We start from the raw sequence: 17,200 nt of genomic DNA, 5'->3' as shown, positions 1-17,200 counted from the left end.
CAAAAAATCCATCCGGATTACGAAGCGGACATCTGTTATATTGTCTCGCAATCATCCGAATAACGAAGCGGGCACTGTATTTTTATAGAAAACTTCTATTCTGGTGTATAAAATTGTGTGTAATCAAATATTTTTCTACACGACATAATTTTATCCAACATCGCACTCGCAACGCAACTGTCAAAACTAAGCGATTTTTGTTTTCACAAAGGAAGGAAATTCGTCTGAGAGTTTTCTTGAAAGTTTTTAAAGATTATTAGTGCAATATAGTGAAAAGTGTTGATAAAAGCATAAAGAAATAGTATGGGAGCAGTACTTGGATTGTGTTCAGCAGCCCAGGTGAGAATTTGGTGGAAAATTAAATTTGCAAAGAAAGACGCAATTTTCCCACTCCATTCCTATTTGCTTTTTCACAAAATCCTTCAATTCCCTCTCCACATTCTCCAATTTTTATATCTAATTCAATTATCTTGGGTACACTGATGAACCCAGCCTATTGGGAATGGGAAATCACCGTGGTGATTCATAATCTCAAAGACAATGGGCAAGAGAGAAATCTCTTCTTGTTTACTTTGCAAAATGAAAGGCCAAAATACTTTACTGCACACTGATTTTGTTAATTTTTCTAGATGGCTTGCTGCTGTACGGGTACAGCAGTTTCTCTCTGCTGCAATGCCTGTCCATCCTGTAAGAATTCTACATCATCTCGGCTCATGTACGCCTTAATGCTTCTCTTTGGGGCCATCCTGGGAGCCATTGCTCTCGCTCCCGGACTACAAGACACCCTGAGAAAGGTGCCGTTTTGCGCCAATTCTACTTCCACGACATCTCTCGTACTACCATCAGCCTATTCCTCGATTGATTGTAGCTCAGCTGTTGGCTACCTGGCAGTCTATCGGATCTGCTTCGCCCTCGTGTGCTTCTTCATTCTCATGGCAGTGATGATGGTGGGCGTGAGGTCTTCCAATGACCCACGTGCACCCATCCAGAATGGATTCTGGGGTCTGAAGTTCCTCATTGTTATTGGCATCACCATTGGAGCCTTCTTCATACCGGAAGGTTCTTTTGGCTACACGTGGATGTGGATAGGGCTGATCGGAGGATTGGCCTTCATCCTCGTCCAACTCGTGCTTATTGTAGACTTTGCTCACACTTGGGCAGAAACATGGGTCTGTAAGTATCAAAATCTTCCAAATTGTTCGGTCCAGGAGAAAGCTTCTCAATGCAAAATCTCTTCAGCAAATTACGAAGAGAATGAGTCTCGCGGATGGTACTGCGCTCTTCTCACAGCCACGGGGCTTCAGTACATCCTGGGCATCACGGGAATTGTCATGCTGTACATTTACTACACGGTTTCGAACGATTGCGCCCTCAACAAATTTTTCATTTCCATCAACTTGATTCTCTGCGTCATCGTCAGCGTGATGTCTGTACTTCCTGCTGTACAGGAGAGACTGCCAAAGTCTGGACTGCTTCAGAGTGCCATGGTTACACTCTATACTGTCTACCTTACTTGGTCTGCTGTTGCTAATAATCCCGGTAAGTCAGTCAAAATTCTTTAATTCCCTAATCCCATTTCCGGACATCTTTTTTTGATCGAAAAAGGAATTGAATTTATTATTATTATCAATGATAAAAATAAATTTCGTTTATTAATAATATTCTCAGTTATCGGAAAGAAAATCTAATGTAATCAGACTAAAACCTTTTTTAAACCGTAGACTTGTCAAAAATACATTAATAAAAGAATAAATGTTAAGAATATTTTGTGGAAAGTAGACAGTTAATGGGATAAGAATCACACCTGAATTTTTTCTTTCAAATATGCAAAGATAAAAACCACGGTAACACTGCAAATCGTACACTCAAGAATTCTTCGTAATATTTTACATTTCCTTACTTATGTAGAATTCTAAAAGAAAATAAACTCTCTAAGACATAAAAAATTACTGAAATAATTCCCAGAAGAAAAAGCATTACTCGCTATAGAAGTTATCCTGTACTATTCTGCTAATAGCTGTCACGAATTGTTAAGAACGATGAAAAATTAAAATGTCTGTAAAGAAAATTACGCAATTTATTAAAAGACAATAATAAATAATTCGGAATTAGGTCAGAAGATATTGATAAGTCCAGATAGGCTTAGGTACGGCAGCTAAAATTCTCTACCAAGTGATCTTGAAATGCATGTTAATTCGATTGTGAGAATTTTGGTGGTAGGAGAGAATGGGGCAATTTCAACTCTGAAGTGTTTGTTTCACAAGTATAAGAACGCGTGTCCACTCGATATACGTCGTCAACCTTAAAAATATTTTTGCATCATTTACCGTGTACCGGTTCTCAACCGATTTGAACCGATTTACAGTAGACTCTCGTTCAATCCGCTCTTCTTCAATCGAGCCGACAAATTTTTTGACAATTTTCACGTTTAATAGTGAATCCAATTTGATCAAATTCGCTGTACTTCCTCTTATTTTATAATGATTCTTTATTAATTGAGGGCTTTTTGTGGAATTTACAATGACTATGACGATTCGATTGTTTATCGATAATTTAGACGACAATTTGCCCGATATGCCCGATTGAGAGAGAGTCGACTGTATAAATCACTCAAAACATTGGCCAAAATACCTTAGGAGTAATATAATTCAATTTCGGATAAAATGAATTATCGGTAATGAACCGGTTCATAACCGATTGGAATTGGTTCAGGCTTATCAAGAATTCTAAGACCTTTCTAACGGGTCCAAACGTCATATCATTCGGATAAGAAATACATTCTCTAGAGCCTTTTTAACATTTGGCCTTGAAAAATTCTCTTTAGGAATGACTCATTTATGGGGGGTCCTCGAAGGTCCTAAGTCTCTTTCTCTAACGGTTTGGGCTGTAACTGTGTTATCACACTTGCACATTAAAATTTTAATATGATTCACATTAATTGTCGCTGGTGAGAGTCCAAATGTGTAATTTGTGTGTTTGGATCATTTTATATTCAAAATTTGATCTATTTGTTGATAAAAGGGTAGACTTGGCCCGCAAAATTTGATATAAATTGATTTATAGCATTAATGCGAAAAATTAATGCGATTTTCTCTTTAATTTTTTAATGTGAAAAATATTTATGCTTTAGGTAAATTTAAACTTATTTTTGCAGGCCAAGTCCACTTTTTTTTTATCAATAAATAGAAAAACCCCAAATATTAAGTGACTCAAAGACACCAATAACATATTTGGACGCTCACAAGTGACAATTAATGTGAATCACATTAAAATTTTAATGTGCGAATGTGATAACGCCGTAAGTGCGGTAAAGGCCGGACGAACAGATGCACAGACGCACAGACGGTCAAACAGCATGATGCCATTTCTCAGAAATCGACTGAAATGTTGGAGATAATGTTGAGTTCATGAAGTAACAATGATAAACCGAAATACAACCTTATACCTAGTGGCGACTGGGGTAAAATTTTTCAAATTAAAAATTTAAAAATTCAATATCTTCCAAAAGAAAAGAGACCGAGACTTCAAATTTTTATCATAGAATGTCTTCATGAACCACAATAAACGTCAAAGGTTTTAAGGGCTTCGAGCAAGGAATATAGAAAATAAAAAATATTGAAATTTTGAGCCCTGTTTTTAAAATATTTTCCCTTCAAGAGATATCAATTTTCATCGAGCTACTTTCGAAAATTTTTGCATTAGTGTGTATTTGCTGAATAACTTAGATCTGCTGAACACGAATTTGTTTTTCGTTTGTGAATTTTCCAAACTGATTTTTCTCCAGAAGTATTAGTTTTATTTAAAATCAACGCCCAATTATCCCTTTTGCCATTTCTAAGCCGACGAAGAGAATTTTTTTTGCCAGAAACAGCGTTTGGAAAATGACTTGTAAAGCATATTTCTCGTTTAGATAATAAAAAATGATCTGGATAAAGTTATAAAGGAATAAATTTCCTATCAAAATATTTCAATTGAATATTTCTTTTATTTACGAGAACTCGTAAAAAAGCGAAGGAAAATGACAAAAAATATCCCATGCCCGACAAAATTTGCCCCAGCAATTTTGAAAATTTCCGCAAAATCATCTTTAGTAAAATGACTCTGAAAGTGTATTTACTTTTCAAGTCAGAGGAAAATAACTTCAGCAAAATTGTAGAGCGGTAAATTTCATATAAGAATACAGTAGACTCTCTCTCAATCGGGCACATAGGACAAAATGTCATTCAAATTGTTGAGAGATTTGGGCGTCAAAGTCATTGTAAATTGTACAAAAAGGACTCAATTATAAAGAATCACGATAAAATAAGAGGAACTACAGTGAATTTGGGCAAATTTGCTTGAAAATCAAACATGAAAATTGTCAACCAAATTTTTTTGCCCGATTGAAAATGAGCCGATTGAGCGAGAATCTACTGTATGCTCAATAGAAATCATTCATATTCTCTGATAGCTTGTGAAAAATAAAAAACTCCGTTTTGTCAAATTTTGCCCTAGTCTCCCCTATATCCTAGAAGTTACAGTTTAAATTAGAGTTTTAAAAAATAAGAACAATAATTATCCTCTAATTTTATTGATTGTGGGGAAGATGATTTCACTTGAATAGCGGTATATATGAAAGTCCCCAAAGCGAGGTAAATCCTCGAAAAAATGGTTGAACCGATTCAAACTTGTTAGGGATTCAAATACCTTTCCAATGAACACAAACTTGGCCACATTGATCGTAAAATAAACTCTTTACGGTTTTTTTTGAACTTTTTCACATTGAGAAAGTATATTTTATTACAGTAGAGTCTCGCTATAGTCCATATTTGGTTTCAAATTTGAGACTTGGGTCGCACTATAGTCCATGTAATTTTTTAAAATTATCAACGATTTTTAGTATTGAAATTGCTCTACGGCTTCCACTTTCTTTGCGATTGTGGTACTTGTCCTTGCTCTCTTCATTGTGGATCACAAATATCACAACTACTTAATAAAGTTTGCCAAAAATATTAAAATAATTATGCATGTCGCATACTAAAAAACAATAAACTAACTTAAAATCAGTGTTTTGAAATCAACGGTCGATAAATTGTGGACTATAGAGCGATGGCCTATAGCGAGACTCTACTGTATATAAGTCATTCAAAAGAATTTTCGTATTTAAAAAAAATGTTAGCTTATTAAAATCTCTTTAAGTAAATATAGTCATAGTCCATATTGTTCGTATAAATGATAAGTAAATGTGATTTTTTGTAAAATGAAAATATGTAATTTATTAAGAGAAAGTGTTTACAAGTTCGAACATTTCACAAAACTTTTTTTTCCAGTTTTATTGGTTCACAATCGCTTGAAATCGAATCATAGAAGACTTCAAAATTTGCCAAAAATACCTAAAAATCGAATTTAGAATAAAATTAGATAATCGGTTTCAAATTGTTTGAAACCGGTTAAATTTGTCAGGGATTCAAAGACTATTCCTATACAAATCCACACTTGGCCAAATCTATTACGAACTACTCCTTCTAGACCGCTTTTTGGAGTTTTTTACCCTTTGATCTTGGACACCCGTTATTAGACTTGCCCTTAGTTGTCTTTTAAGCAAGGGTAACTAAAACGATAAAGTAAACCGTTTGTGGTTCAGTAGATCCTAGGTTTAGAAGTGACTCCCAAATCGACCCAGTAAAAAAATGGAAACTCCTTTGGCTTTCTAGTATTTTATTGAAATATTTTACTTCTAAATTTAAAATATTTAGAATTTTAAAGAAGTAATCCTACATAAACGTAGACCAGTAGACAATGTTCAAGATGCAGAAGCAAAAGGGGAAGAAGAATCTTGAAAATTTGTCAATGTAGATGGCAGTTTCTCGGCCGTAGCAGAAGGTTTCATATTGAGGAAGGCTTACACTGGGTCTAGGTTTTCCATTCTGATAAAAACAAAATTAAAAAATCGGTAGATTTTACGGGCTTTGGAAGAAATTGTAATGGAAGTACCTTGTATTCGTCAACGTCTGTTAAGTCCTCATCGGAGTAGCCTTTCATGGCTTTTGTGGCAATAGGGCCCATGTAATTGTTTACTACAGCAAATTGCATGAGAGATAGGAAGACAAAGACTGAACAGGAAGACATCCATACGTCAATGGCTTTGACATAGGATACAGGGGGGAGAGATTGCTGGGATTGGGTATTTTGTGTGGCTAGGGTCAAGAGACTTGTGACTCCTAAGGTCACACGGGCAGGGATTGCTTCGGGTTTGATCCAGAAGGAAATCCAGGACATGACTACAATTAGAGCGGATGGGATGTAGGTGTGAAAGAGATGATATCCAAGTCTACGACGTAAATTAAAGACAACAGCCAGGCACGTAAAGTTCCCCGTGGAATACTCAATGGTGCAGTCTGTTGTGTAGTTTTTGGCAATGTCCAGCTGAGGTAGTTCAATCTCTGAGTTGACTACAAGTGGATCAGTCATGTTCCAGATGAACACTAAATCTTGAACTGTGTGAGACACTGAAAAGAATATTATTATAGAGAGCGTTGAAATTGTAATTAAGTCTTAGGGTATACTCACAACTCTCGATCATCATGGAGCATATTTGGGTATCATGGGGATAAGATTCGAATTTCATGGCACAGGAGAGGACTAGTGTGAGTTTAGACATATAGAGGAGCGTTTTGTCATGATAAAGCCAGAGGTAGTGATTAGGAATGCTCATTTCATGGAAAGTGACTTTCTTGGCGTTCTTGAAGAAACAATCCGGACGCCAAATGCTCTGCAGCCAGTCAACATCCAAAATCCTATACTCTTCACTCATATTCTCCGGTAATCTCAGTCTAGGATCTCGCCAGCTCTGAGCCAGGAAAATATCAGTGACGTATGTCTCCAAAGAAAAAGCCAAAAATTTCATGAACATTTTTTGTTCTTTCTTTCAAAATGACAAAATATCTATTTACCATCGATTCCTCATTAATCGAATCCAGCGAAAGAACAGTGACGTGAAAATAGACAACAGTGGGTTGTCCTAGAAGTTTAGGTGCACGATTCTTGTCGTATTGCTTTAATCTCACGGGCAGAATATCCGGAAGTGAGAGACTTGATTCGTAATTCGATACCAATTCTGCACTTTCCGTATTGTTTCTGTTCAGACGAATAAGGCCCTATTAACCATGCAATATTCTCTAGTTTTTGAATAATTACCGAAAAAGATGTGATGCAAGTATTGAATTTATTACACTGGTCACAAGAATACTTCTAATAAGGGAACACGCAGAAATCATTTTCCAATAGGACGGACAATATGAATTCTTTGATTTTTTTCGTGGAAGTCAGAAAGGTAACTGGCACAAAATCGCAATGTAAAGGCATTTGAAGCCATTGAATTTTCTTGTTAGAATTTGAAATGGCTTCTTGAAAATCGATTTATCGATTTAAAAGAAGGTTTTTAATGCTGCAGGTTGAAAATTCCTAAATGAAAAATACCTTCCTGATTCTTGATCATTATTTTATTAAGTAGAAAGCTGGAATAAAATTATTAATAATTATTTTTTAATGAAACAGACAAATTCAGTGCACCTGCTTGTTAGATAGAATTTGGAAATCTTCGTGATCGAGGTTAAAACTCTAATTTGAAGACCGTCTTAGTGATTTCAAAAATTAAAATAAAAAAAATCACGAGGCTAGTTTTCTCGATATTTCGAAAACGGTTTTAAAATTGATGGGTAGAGATGGGAGAAAGATTAGGATTAGGCATATTTCGCTTACGCTTATATCGACGGTTCCATTCCTTACTATTCTATTTCAGAATGACAACTTTTCAGGAGACCCATTTGAAGTTATTAATTTCTTATGCTGCCCGTTTAAATTTATATCGAAAAAGTTTAATATCTCATTACACGGACATCGGACGACCACTAAATTTTCACTAGTTATAGAACTCGAACCGAGGGACAATATATCTCTCGGAATATTATAATTCTAGGTAGACTTATATGGCATAACTGCTGTAATTTCAGAATTCACAATATTTTAATGAAATTTTTTACTGAATATTATTGCACATTTATAGTAATTAATTTAATATAGATTGAAAGATTACTGCAATAGCTTGTTGTTTAGAAAATCTAGATCTTTGGGAACTGACCTAAGCCATTAGTCTGAAGACCGCTTTAGAATGGTCTTCAGACTTAGGTTTTAGCCATATGGTCTAACTTCCCTATTTTTTCTATCAGGTAAGCATATTCGGACAATTTCGATTTAGTAATAAATGTAAGATTATGGTAAAGGGAGATATTGAGAGAAAACTCTTCTTTTAAATAAGAGCAACGGTTTTAATTCATAAAATGTAATATGAGTGAAAAAGTCTTCTCTTTTCGACAAATTGAACAGAACTCTATTATTTGTTCTACTGATCGGGTACTACATTTTCAGTGAAATCATCCCAAAATCATTCTCACATAAATATTAAGAGCAAATTATTCATTAAGCCTTAGTAAAATCATTACTATTGCTTGTTTTAAAAAATTTCGAGAGCTTGAAGAACTAGGCTAAAAACTCCTCATTGAAACCCATGTAAGGGCCTGTGCAGACCTCAGCATAAGCCGATTCAGCTAATCCTGAATCGGTACTAGGCATTAAAACAAACGAAAAGAATTGAGAGCAAGAAATCCTGTGGAATTCAGTATAGTAAATCTAGCTGGATTCGATTCGAAATCTTTTATGGCGCCTACACAGCAGAGCCAATTTTCCTTACAAAGTGGTGTATAAACCAAGTGCTATATGCAAACAAAGAGAAAATTTGCGTTGTTTGAAGGTTCACTCTGTGCGAACCATGCCCACATTCCCCTATATACTGCTCTCTCCGTAGAGTTGTGCGATTTTTTTCATTTTTGGATATGTTTTATAGATTATTCAGGCGAACATTTCGTCCATATACGAAAATACCGTTGAATCATTCCTAATAACGGTTTTTCAAGATCAAAGGTTAAAAACACACTAGAGAGCGGATTTATCAAGCGAATGGGGTCATGTTTGGGGTCGTTGGAAAGGTCTTGGAATTTCCTATAAAACTGAACAGGTTCCAATCGGTTTTGAATCGGTAATGAATTGGTTCATAACCGATAAAAAAAATTTATTTGAAAATTAATCCTATTACTTTTAAAACTATTTTGGGGGATCTTTTGAGAGATTTGTGAATTGGTTCAAATCGGTTGAGAACCGGTAAACGGTAAATGATGCGATAGATACGATAGTACTTTTATAGCATCTAAGTTACGAGTTCGAGCATTTCGCAAAGCTTGGGTCGCTTTGCCACCCCTTTTTTTTTTTACATGTTTTTAAATTTTGCAATTACAACCCTCTCTATTTAATCCCCTTTAAATATCCGCCCCCATATTGAAAAAGTGTACAGAACACTTGAGGAAGTCCAAAGTGAATTAGTTGTAGGGTAGTCTCAGAAGGTGTTAATTAGGAAATTTTGTGAATTTCTTGCTTCCAGATCATGTCTGCAATCCTGGTTTCTTGGGAATTGTGGGTGAACATAGCAATAAGGTGACATTCGATAAGACTAGTATTATTGGGCTGGTGATTTGGTTGTTCTGCGTGCTCTATTCATCTCTTCGATCAGCATCTCAGGTGGCTCGTGTGGCTAATCCTGATCCTGAGAAGCAAGGTAAGGTTTTTTTTGCATTTCAAGTAATTTTTTTTTGGGTTACTAATAACATTCTGGACTAACTTTTCCTCCTCCTGTGACTTTACTAAAATTGGAAAAAATTAATAATTTGAGCAAAATCTTTTCTGCATTTGTGGTGGAAATTTAGAGCTTTTTGGGGGTAGTTTTGGTGCCATGGACCAAAAATGTTTTCTCTCTCTTCTCTCCCACCTCCTGTTTCTTCCTTCCTCTTATGAAATTTAGTATTAACAGCCACTCTGACTGAAGATGACAGCAAACCAACAACTGCCTCTGGGGATGATGGAAAGGTGTGGGACAATGAGGAGTCTGGTGTGGCATATTCCTGGTCACTGTTTCATATTGTTTTTGCAACAGCTACACTCTATGTTATGATGACTCTTACCAATTGGTATCAGTGAGTATCTCGCTTTGTGCAATTTAAAGGTGTGATTCCTTCTAATCACACCTATTGTAATCCTCGGATTTTCTCAAAGTGCTCTGATCGAGCTGAAATTCACAGGGTATATGTTTTGAACATCCCTGATGCCGAAAATCATAAGCCGGCAATTTCAGGTCCGGCTGCCGTCCGGTCGTCCGCAGTACGCAATATCTCTGGTTTGGATAGAGATTATCTTCATAAATTTTTTTTCAAAATATATCTACGCGCACGTACGACGATTTCTGTACTATTAATTTTTTGAAAAACCGGTTCTAAACCGATTAAAAATCACGTTTTGTAGTTTATCTCGAAATCTAAGCATCCGATTTTGAATTTTTTATGTTTATCTTGTAGCCCAGAAAATTTAGACCAATTTAAAAAAAAACTAAGACATTCTTCGAACGGTTCTCGAGATATTTCACTTTAAAGATTTCAATTTTAAGAAAATTTGCTATTACCGTCAGGCGGGAAAAAAGCGGGAGAAGCGGCGTCGGACAAGATTTCCCCATATATCAGGCCTGAGCTAAAAGAAAAGCCGAAGTGAATTTGGTGGTGCCTGTTGACATTCTTCGAAATGCCGCAAAAATTCACGTAGAGAAAATGAGAGGTTTTTTTATGTGAAAATTGTTTAATTCCTTAGAGTTAAGTCATTTTTACAAGACAATCCTTTTAATAATTTAGTTGAATACAGTTATTTGGGTTAATTGTAAATTATTGTCGATATTACAACAAAAACATTAGGATGAAATTTTGAGCTGGAAGACTCATATTTTTTGAGTTGTCCCAAAATTCAGGATAGGTTTGAGAAAAATCCTTTGGTACAACATTATTTTGGTTAATAAGGAATGCAAAAGTACATATTACAAGAAGGGACACGACCTGCTAATAAGGATAAAATAGAGAAGAAAATATTTTGTCGCATTTCAGAGATTTTTTGCAACCACAGCGCCGCCAGATGTTTGTCAAGTGAGTTATTTGTGTCCCTATCTCTCTCTCACAATTGAATTGCGCGCGATTTAAGAACTTTCCATTTGAAGTAATATTTGTATTTAATTTCTTACCAGTATGGCTATCTGTAATTTTCATTAAAATTATCGACACAAAATTTCCGATATTACATGACTTTTAACGAGCACAGGTCTGTCATATATATAGCACTCTCTCACTCTCCCTTTCTCTCTCTCCCTCTCTATATGGTGAGTCTATATCCGGAAGATTTGAAAGGTGTCATATACAATTTACGATCCGCGATGTCTTTCGCGGATTTTCGCGAGGCGCGAATTTTCTCGGCGGATTTTCGCGGGTCGTGTAATTTTTCGCGGATTTTCGCGCGGCGTGACATTTTTCGATGATTTTTGTGGGGCGTGTAATTTTTTCGCGAACTTTCGCGGGGCGTGTAATGTTTTCGCAGATTTTCGCGGGGCGTGAATTTTTTGCGGATTTTCGCGGAGCGTGAAATTTTTCGCGGATTTTCGCGGGGTGTGAAAATTTTCGCGGATTTTCGCGGGGCGCGAATTTTTCACGGATTTTCACGTGGCGCGAATTGTTTCGCGGATTTTCGCGGGGCATGAAAATCTTCGCGGGTTGCGTAATTTTTCGCGGATTTTCGCGGGGCGTGAAATTTTTCGCGAATTTTCGCGAGGCGTGAAATTTTTCGCGGATTTTCGCAGGGCGTGAAATTTTTCGCGGAGTTTCGCGAGTTCCGTATTTTTTCGCGAATTTTCGCGGGGCACGATTTTTTTCGATGATTTTCGCGGGGCACGATTTTTTTCCCTGATTTTTGCAGGGCGCGAATTTTTCGCGGATTTTCACGGGGCGCGAATTGTTTCGCTGATTTTCACGGGGCGTGAATTTTTTCGCGGATTTTCACGGAGCGCGAATTGTTTCGCTGATTTTCGTGTATTTTCGCGGGGCGCGATTGTCTTGGGTCGCTGACAGAGGTTCTCAATGAATGTGAAGTTGAGTCCTCTATCTTTCATGGTTTAAGAGATAATCGACTTTAAGGATTTTCAGACACTTTTATGCATTTCTCATCCAATTTTCTTAATTTTCAAGTGAAATTTTGCACATATCATGCCTGAAAGAGGCTCTAAATGGACGTAAAGTTTGAGGCCTCTATCTCTCATAGTTTCCGAGATAATCGACTTTAAAGATTTTCAGACACTTTTTTACATTTCTCATCCAATTTTCCTTATTAATAACGATAATATGTTACATAGAGTTTAATGCCCATCACACAATAACTTTTGTTTGTAAACATGTTTTCAAGATTTTCCATGAGAGAGAGCGAGATGACTAGATCTACCTTTCATTCACTCTCATTGGAAATTTTGAAAACTTGTTTATAAACAAAAGTTTTTGTGTGCTGAACATAAGAATTATTAAACGAAATTTGCATTATTTATGTATAATAATATCGTTCGAATTTGCCACAATCCAAATTTGCAATGAAGGAATCGCACCTCTATAAGCTGATCTAGGCTTATCACTGGTTTTTTTTTTGAGTGATTTTAATGGATTTTTTCCGGATGTTTTGCAGACCAAATTCCTCCCTGGAGACAATGAATGCCAATTCAGCATCTATGTGGGTTAAGATCATCTCATGCTGGCTCTGCCTCGGACTCTATGCTTGGAGTCTTGTTGCACCAATTGTCCTCGCAGATCGGGACTTTGGTGTCTAAAGTGGCAATTCTTCTGCCTCCTCAAAGTTTTATCAGATTTTTCTAAGTGGATGCTTCGTGTATTTAATATTCTCTATTCAATATCTCAGTAACGGATGCGTAAGTAGTGAGTAGTTTAGGTGAATCAGAGTCCTCATTGTGATTTTAGGCAGCGCAGATGGCAAAGAATATTGGAATAAATATGTAGGTATTTTGAGAGGACAAAGGATAAGCTGCCCTAATCCCCAAAAATAAGATAATCATTCAATTTATCTCGTGTAATGTCTCTAAAATAAAATACAACAGTAGCCGTAGTAAATATTGTTTTTAATTAGGATTTCTTTCGTAACACCAAAATGCGCTGGATCGTGCTCTTTTTGCCCAGAATCTCCATCATTTCAGCTACACTAGGACCATCCTTCAAGCCACTTAACATGGTTCTCAGGGATCGCATGAAGTTGCTGAATGTCAGGTTGTTCTTCGTGGAGAAGTCCTTCAGTAGACTTTGGAGGTTATCCTTGGTGAAATTCTCACTTTCCAGCTTAGTTACTAATTCATCTAGAATTTCTGGGGTTAATTCGGCTTTCTGCAATTTAGGGATGATCCAGAGGAAGGCTAGTTTTCCCTCCACGAGTTCCACAAGGCTCGTCATTCGATTAGATGCCCATTGGATCACTGTTTTGATGTGTTCATCACTGAGATCAAGATTGTGATTGGGATAGGTCTGCTGTATCATTTGTCGAAGGTTTCTCACTAGTTCATCACATTTTCCAGGATCAGCGATGGTTCTTTGGATTTCCAAACGATTGAGCTCTCCCAAGTGATCAGGATTCAATCGGGAGGAGTGAGAATTCACACGAGAAATATCAAATTTCTGCACAAGTTCCTCAAGTGGGTAGATATTGAGTCGTTCCGAGGGATCAATCGTGAATCCTCCTCCAGCCTGGATGATATAATTCACAAGAGCTGTAGGCAGAATTCCTTTCTTCCGGTAGTAGTCCATCTGAATGTCTCCCTGACGCTTGCTCAGCTTCGATCCGTCGGCATTCATGATGAGAGGAAGATGAGCAAAGGTTGGCGGTGTCCAGCCAAAAGCTCTGTAAAGCAGAAGATGCTTAGTTGTCGAAACCTGCCACTCAACTCCTCGCAGGACATGAGTAATTTCCATAAGATGATCATCCACGACATTGGCAAAATGGTACGTGGGAAAGCCATCGGACTTGACAATCACAGGATCACCCTCATTCAGTGCCACATTGTACGATAAATCTCCATAAACGAGGTCCCGGAAAGCCTCATGGAACTCTTTCAGTTTGAACCGGATACAGAAAGTATCCTTCGCCGCTAGTTTCTCTGCAATCTGACCTGGAGTGAGATGACGACATCGATTGTCATACTTGGGCACCTGACGCACCCGCAGAGCCTCCTTCCGGAGCAACTCCAGGCGCCTTTCAGAGCAGAAACAGTAGTACGCACTACCATTGTCCAGCAGCTTCTTCACTTCCCGATGATAAATATCGAGTCTTTCACTCTGGACATATGGCCCATGCGGAGAGTCAGTTAAAGGGCTCTCGTCTGGATTTAACCCCGCCCATTCCAGATCCTTCAGCAGTCTCTCAGTTGCACCCTCGACAATGCGAGTTTGATCAGTATCTTCAATCCTCACGATAAACTTCCCCTTACCCGCCTTGGCGAAGAGATAATTATACAGGGCTGTTCGAAGACCACCCAAGTGAAGGAATCCTGCAAAATAGGACGCTATTCTTAGCAAAGAATCCCCTAAAACAGAAAAGCCTCTGAACTAACCTGTCGGACTTGGAGCAAATCTCACCCGAACCTCATCTACCGTGTGACAGTATCTGAGATGGAGAGCAAAAGGTGGCTGGAGGAAGGATCTTCGCAATAAACTCTTCAGGATCGTCATTTTCTACTCCAAATTACCATTTTTCACAAATTCGCACACAATGTTTTTCTTCTGCGCCGCACGCACTAAGATTCCTCGGTAAGGCCTCACAAGTTTATGATTTTTATGATTGTTTTGTTTACATTTCAAATATAAAGTGGTCTTATTTAGACTGCGGAGGTGGAATACGAAATACGCGCAAATTTCGCTTATAAGGTTTATTTTTAAACACGAAAAATTTATATAAATTTCCTGAGTGGAATGATTGGAATGATTCTATTTTTTTCTCTCCCGTCGGCATCTTTGCTATTTTTATAGATCGGTCATTGACCTAAGTTATTTTTGTTTCTTCTCATACTCGTCATTTAAGAAGTAAACTCTATAAAGTTGTAATTTCACATAATTAATTGTAAAATAATTTTGTTAATACAGTAACAAAAACAACCTTACATATTTGCACTTGGAAGGACCCTAGTGGCAGCCGATGCCAATTTAGTTTTCAATTTTATTTTTTAAAATGAAAAATGTATCATTTCGCCTGAAGGTTTGATTGAATGCGTGCAGATTTATCTGTCTATTTTTGCATTATATAATTTTTAATAAAAATTTATTAATATAAAAATATTACAAAAACAACAAACTGCATAAAGCATAGAGTAGAGCCCCGCTAAAGGCCATCGCTCTATAGTCCACAATTTATCGACCGTTGATTTCAAAACACTGATTTTAAGTTAGGTTATGTTTTTTAGTACGCGACATGTTGTCATAATTATTTTAATATTTTTGGCAAACTTTAATGAGTACAGTGCACGCTTTGTAATCCGGATGATTGGGAGACAATATGACAGATATCCGCTTCGTAATCCGGATGGAGTTTTTGAATTTGTTCAACGTCTCGAAAATATAATACAAGTTTTTTTTTGTAGAATTAGAATAAAACTTTTAAAGAAGATTAAAAAGACATAATTGGAGAAGTCTATGTTATTATACTTCATTTATTAAACAAAAAACATCACAGGATAGTTCATTTTCATTACTGAACACGCACGCATACATAATCTCAAAAGTATTTTAAATATATCCGTTGAGAACTTGTCCGGATTAGAAAACGGGCACTGTAGTTGTGATAATTGTGATCCATAATGAAGAGAGCGAGGACAAGTACCACAATCGCAAAGAAAATGGAAGTCGTCGAGCAATTTTATACTAAAAGTCGTTGATAATAAAAAAAAAATGACATGGACTATAATGCGACTCAAGTGTCTATGGATGGACTATAGCGAGACTCTACTCTACTGTATGCACATCAAATCTCTCTCGGAAATCCAGCTGATTGGGAAACAAAATGACATTTAGATTAATTTGCGAACTGTATTAAAGGATTTTATATTCTGTGTGAGTGTCAATATATTGTTTGTCGTCGTAAAACAGAATTGTCTGCGTGGTGTGTTTATATATCATTTTGTATCAGAATTATTTAACAAAAACTTTGATAAAACGAAAATAGCCTTTTAATTCACACTGGACCTGGACAACTTGCATGTTTAGTAAAAAAAAAAAATGAATTCATCACATTAACCGTCAATGTTTGGCAGCTATATCAACCGGATACAAGACTGGATATCATATAGTGTTGGATATCAGAGATAGCTCTCTATTAGTGTCTTACTGTAATAAAAGGTCACGATTTATAAGGGCTACTAAAGTCTGAGGGTTTTTTTTCCATATCTGCCAACATATTTGCCATATTATAATTATATATTTTTTTGTGGTTTCACACCTAACCCTTGGCTAAAGATTTTTTTTCTATACGGAGCTGTTTGATTAATAAATTACTTCCAAACTCAGCTTAAATTTTGAGTTACGAAAAACTTTTTAGATTGAAATATAGAATATTTATCCCTCTTTACAAGGCACAGAGTCCTGTGTACAAGGTACACCTCAATTGTGACATATATCGTGTAACGTGCAGAAAAATTTCCATACGAATCTGTATGTAAATATGAGAAAGTGGCTTCAACCATGAAGAAAGCACTTGCCAGGGGGTATTTTCACACAGACCACAATTAATTAAATATTAAGCAGGCGCGTTATGTCATGTCACGCTCTCTACGATATAACACGTCTATTCTCCTTCAGAATCACGAAGAATTTTTAAAATTTTGTTGACAAGATTCACATTTTAGTGGTTTTGTAAGCAAATGTGATCTAATCTACGGTGATTCTTTCTCATTATGACCTATTAGAAACGCATGCATATACTCAGGTATAATGTCGCATCGGTCAGGTGAGGATTCAGGATTCATTATTCAGTACACAAATTTACAAAGTAAACAAAAAAATCGTTGGATTTCAAAGATTTTATGTGTATCAACTCTTAATCCGTGTGAAATTTCGGTCTTGCTCCTCACGGATAAGCGAGAGTAGAAATATACGTTTTTCTATATACACTTATAATTGGAGTCGGATTGTAAAAATAAAACGAAAATTAAGTGCATTTTGAAATAATGTATTAATTTTATAACATTTCACATAATTTCTACTACTTTTTG

The 17,200-nt window shown here is 36.5% G+C and overlaps 3 protein-coding genes across 5 annotated transcripts; 1 reads left to right on the top strand and 2 right to left on the bottom strand.

The window, feature by feature from the left end:
• The first annotated feature begins 152 nt into the window (after positions 1-152).
• LOC129810277 (probable serine incorporator) lies at positions 153-13,064 on the top strand. 3 transcript variants are annotated; one of them, XM_055860631.1, is made up of 6 exons: positions 153-339; positions 630-1,173; positions 1,240-1,539; positions 9,473-9,646; positions 9,899-10,061; positions 12,625-13,064. In XM_055860631.1, exons 1-6 carry the CDS (start codon positions 304-306, stop codon positions 12,764-12,766), a joined length of 1,359 nt encoding a protein of 452 aa, XP_055716606.1. In that variant the 5' UTR covers positions 153-303; the 3' UTR covers positions 12,767-13,064. The 3 variants fall into 3 exon arrangements, with proteins under 3 accessions (XP_055716606.1, XP_055716607.1, XP_055716605.1); XM_055860632.1 differs by having other exon boundaries at positions 163-339; positions 9,914-10,061; XM_055860630.1 differs by having other exon boundaries at positions 169-339; positions 9,890-10,061.
• On the bottom strand, positions 5,681-7,358 carry LOC129810285 (glycine receptor subunit alpha-2). Its single transcript, XM_055860654.1, has 5 exons — positions 7,177-7,358; positions 6,933-7,116; positions 6,550-6,859; positions 5,974-6,488; positions 5,681-5,906 (listed from the first exon to the last, which is right to left on the bottom strand). The coding sequence occupies exons 1-5, from the start codon at positions 7,254-7,256 to the stop codon at positions 5,754-5,756; spliced, it is 1,242 nt and encodes a 413-aa protein (XP_055716629.1). The 5' UTR covers positions 7,257-7,358; the 3' UTR covers positions 5,681-5,753.
• On the bottom strand, positions 13,009-14,784 carry LOC129810276 (probable glutamate--tRNA ligase, mitochondrial). The gene is made up of 2 exons (XM_055860629.1): positions 14,552-14,784; positions 13,009-14,488 (listed from the first exon to the last, which is right to left on the bottom strand). Exons 1-2 carry the CDS (start codon positions 14,667-14,669, stop codon positions 13,077-13,079), a joined length of 1,530 nt encoding a protein of 509 aa, XP_055716604.1. The 5' UTR covers positions 14,670-14,784; the 3' UTR covers positions 13,009-13,076.
• Between the last annotated feature and the right edge of the window lie 2,416 nt (positions 14,785-17,200).

Source organism: Phlebotomus papatasi, chromosome 1 (genome assembly GCF_024763615.1).
Source record: "Phlebotomus papatasi isolate M1 chromosome 1, Ppap_2.1, whole genome shotgun sequence".
Classification (NCBI taxonomy): Eukaryota; Metazoa; Arthropoda; class Insecta; order Diptera; family Psychodidae; genus Phlebotomus; species Phlebotomus papatasi.
This window is presented reverse-complemented; position numbering and strand designations above follow the sequence as displayed.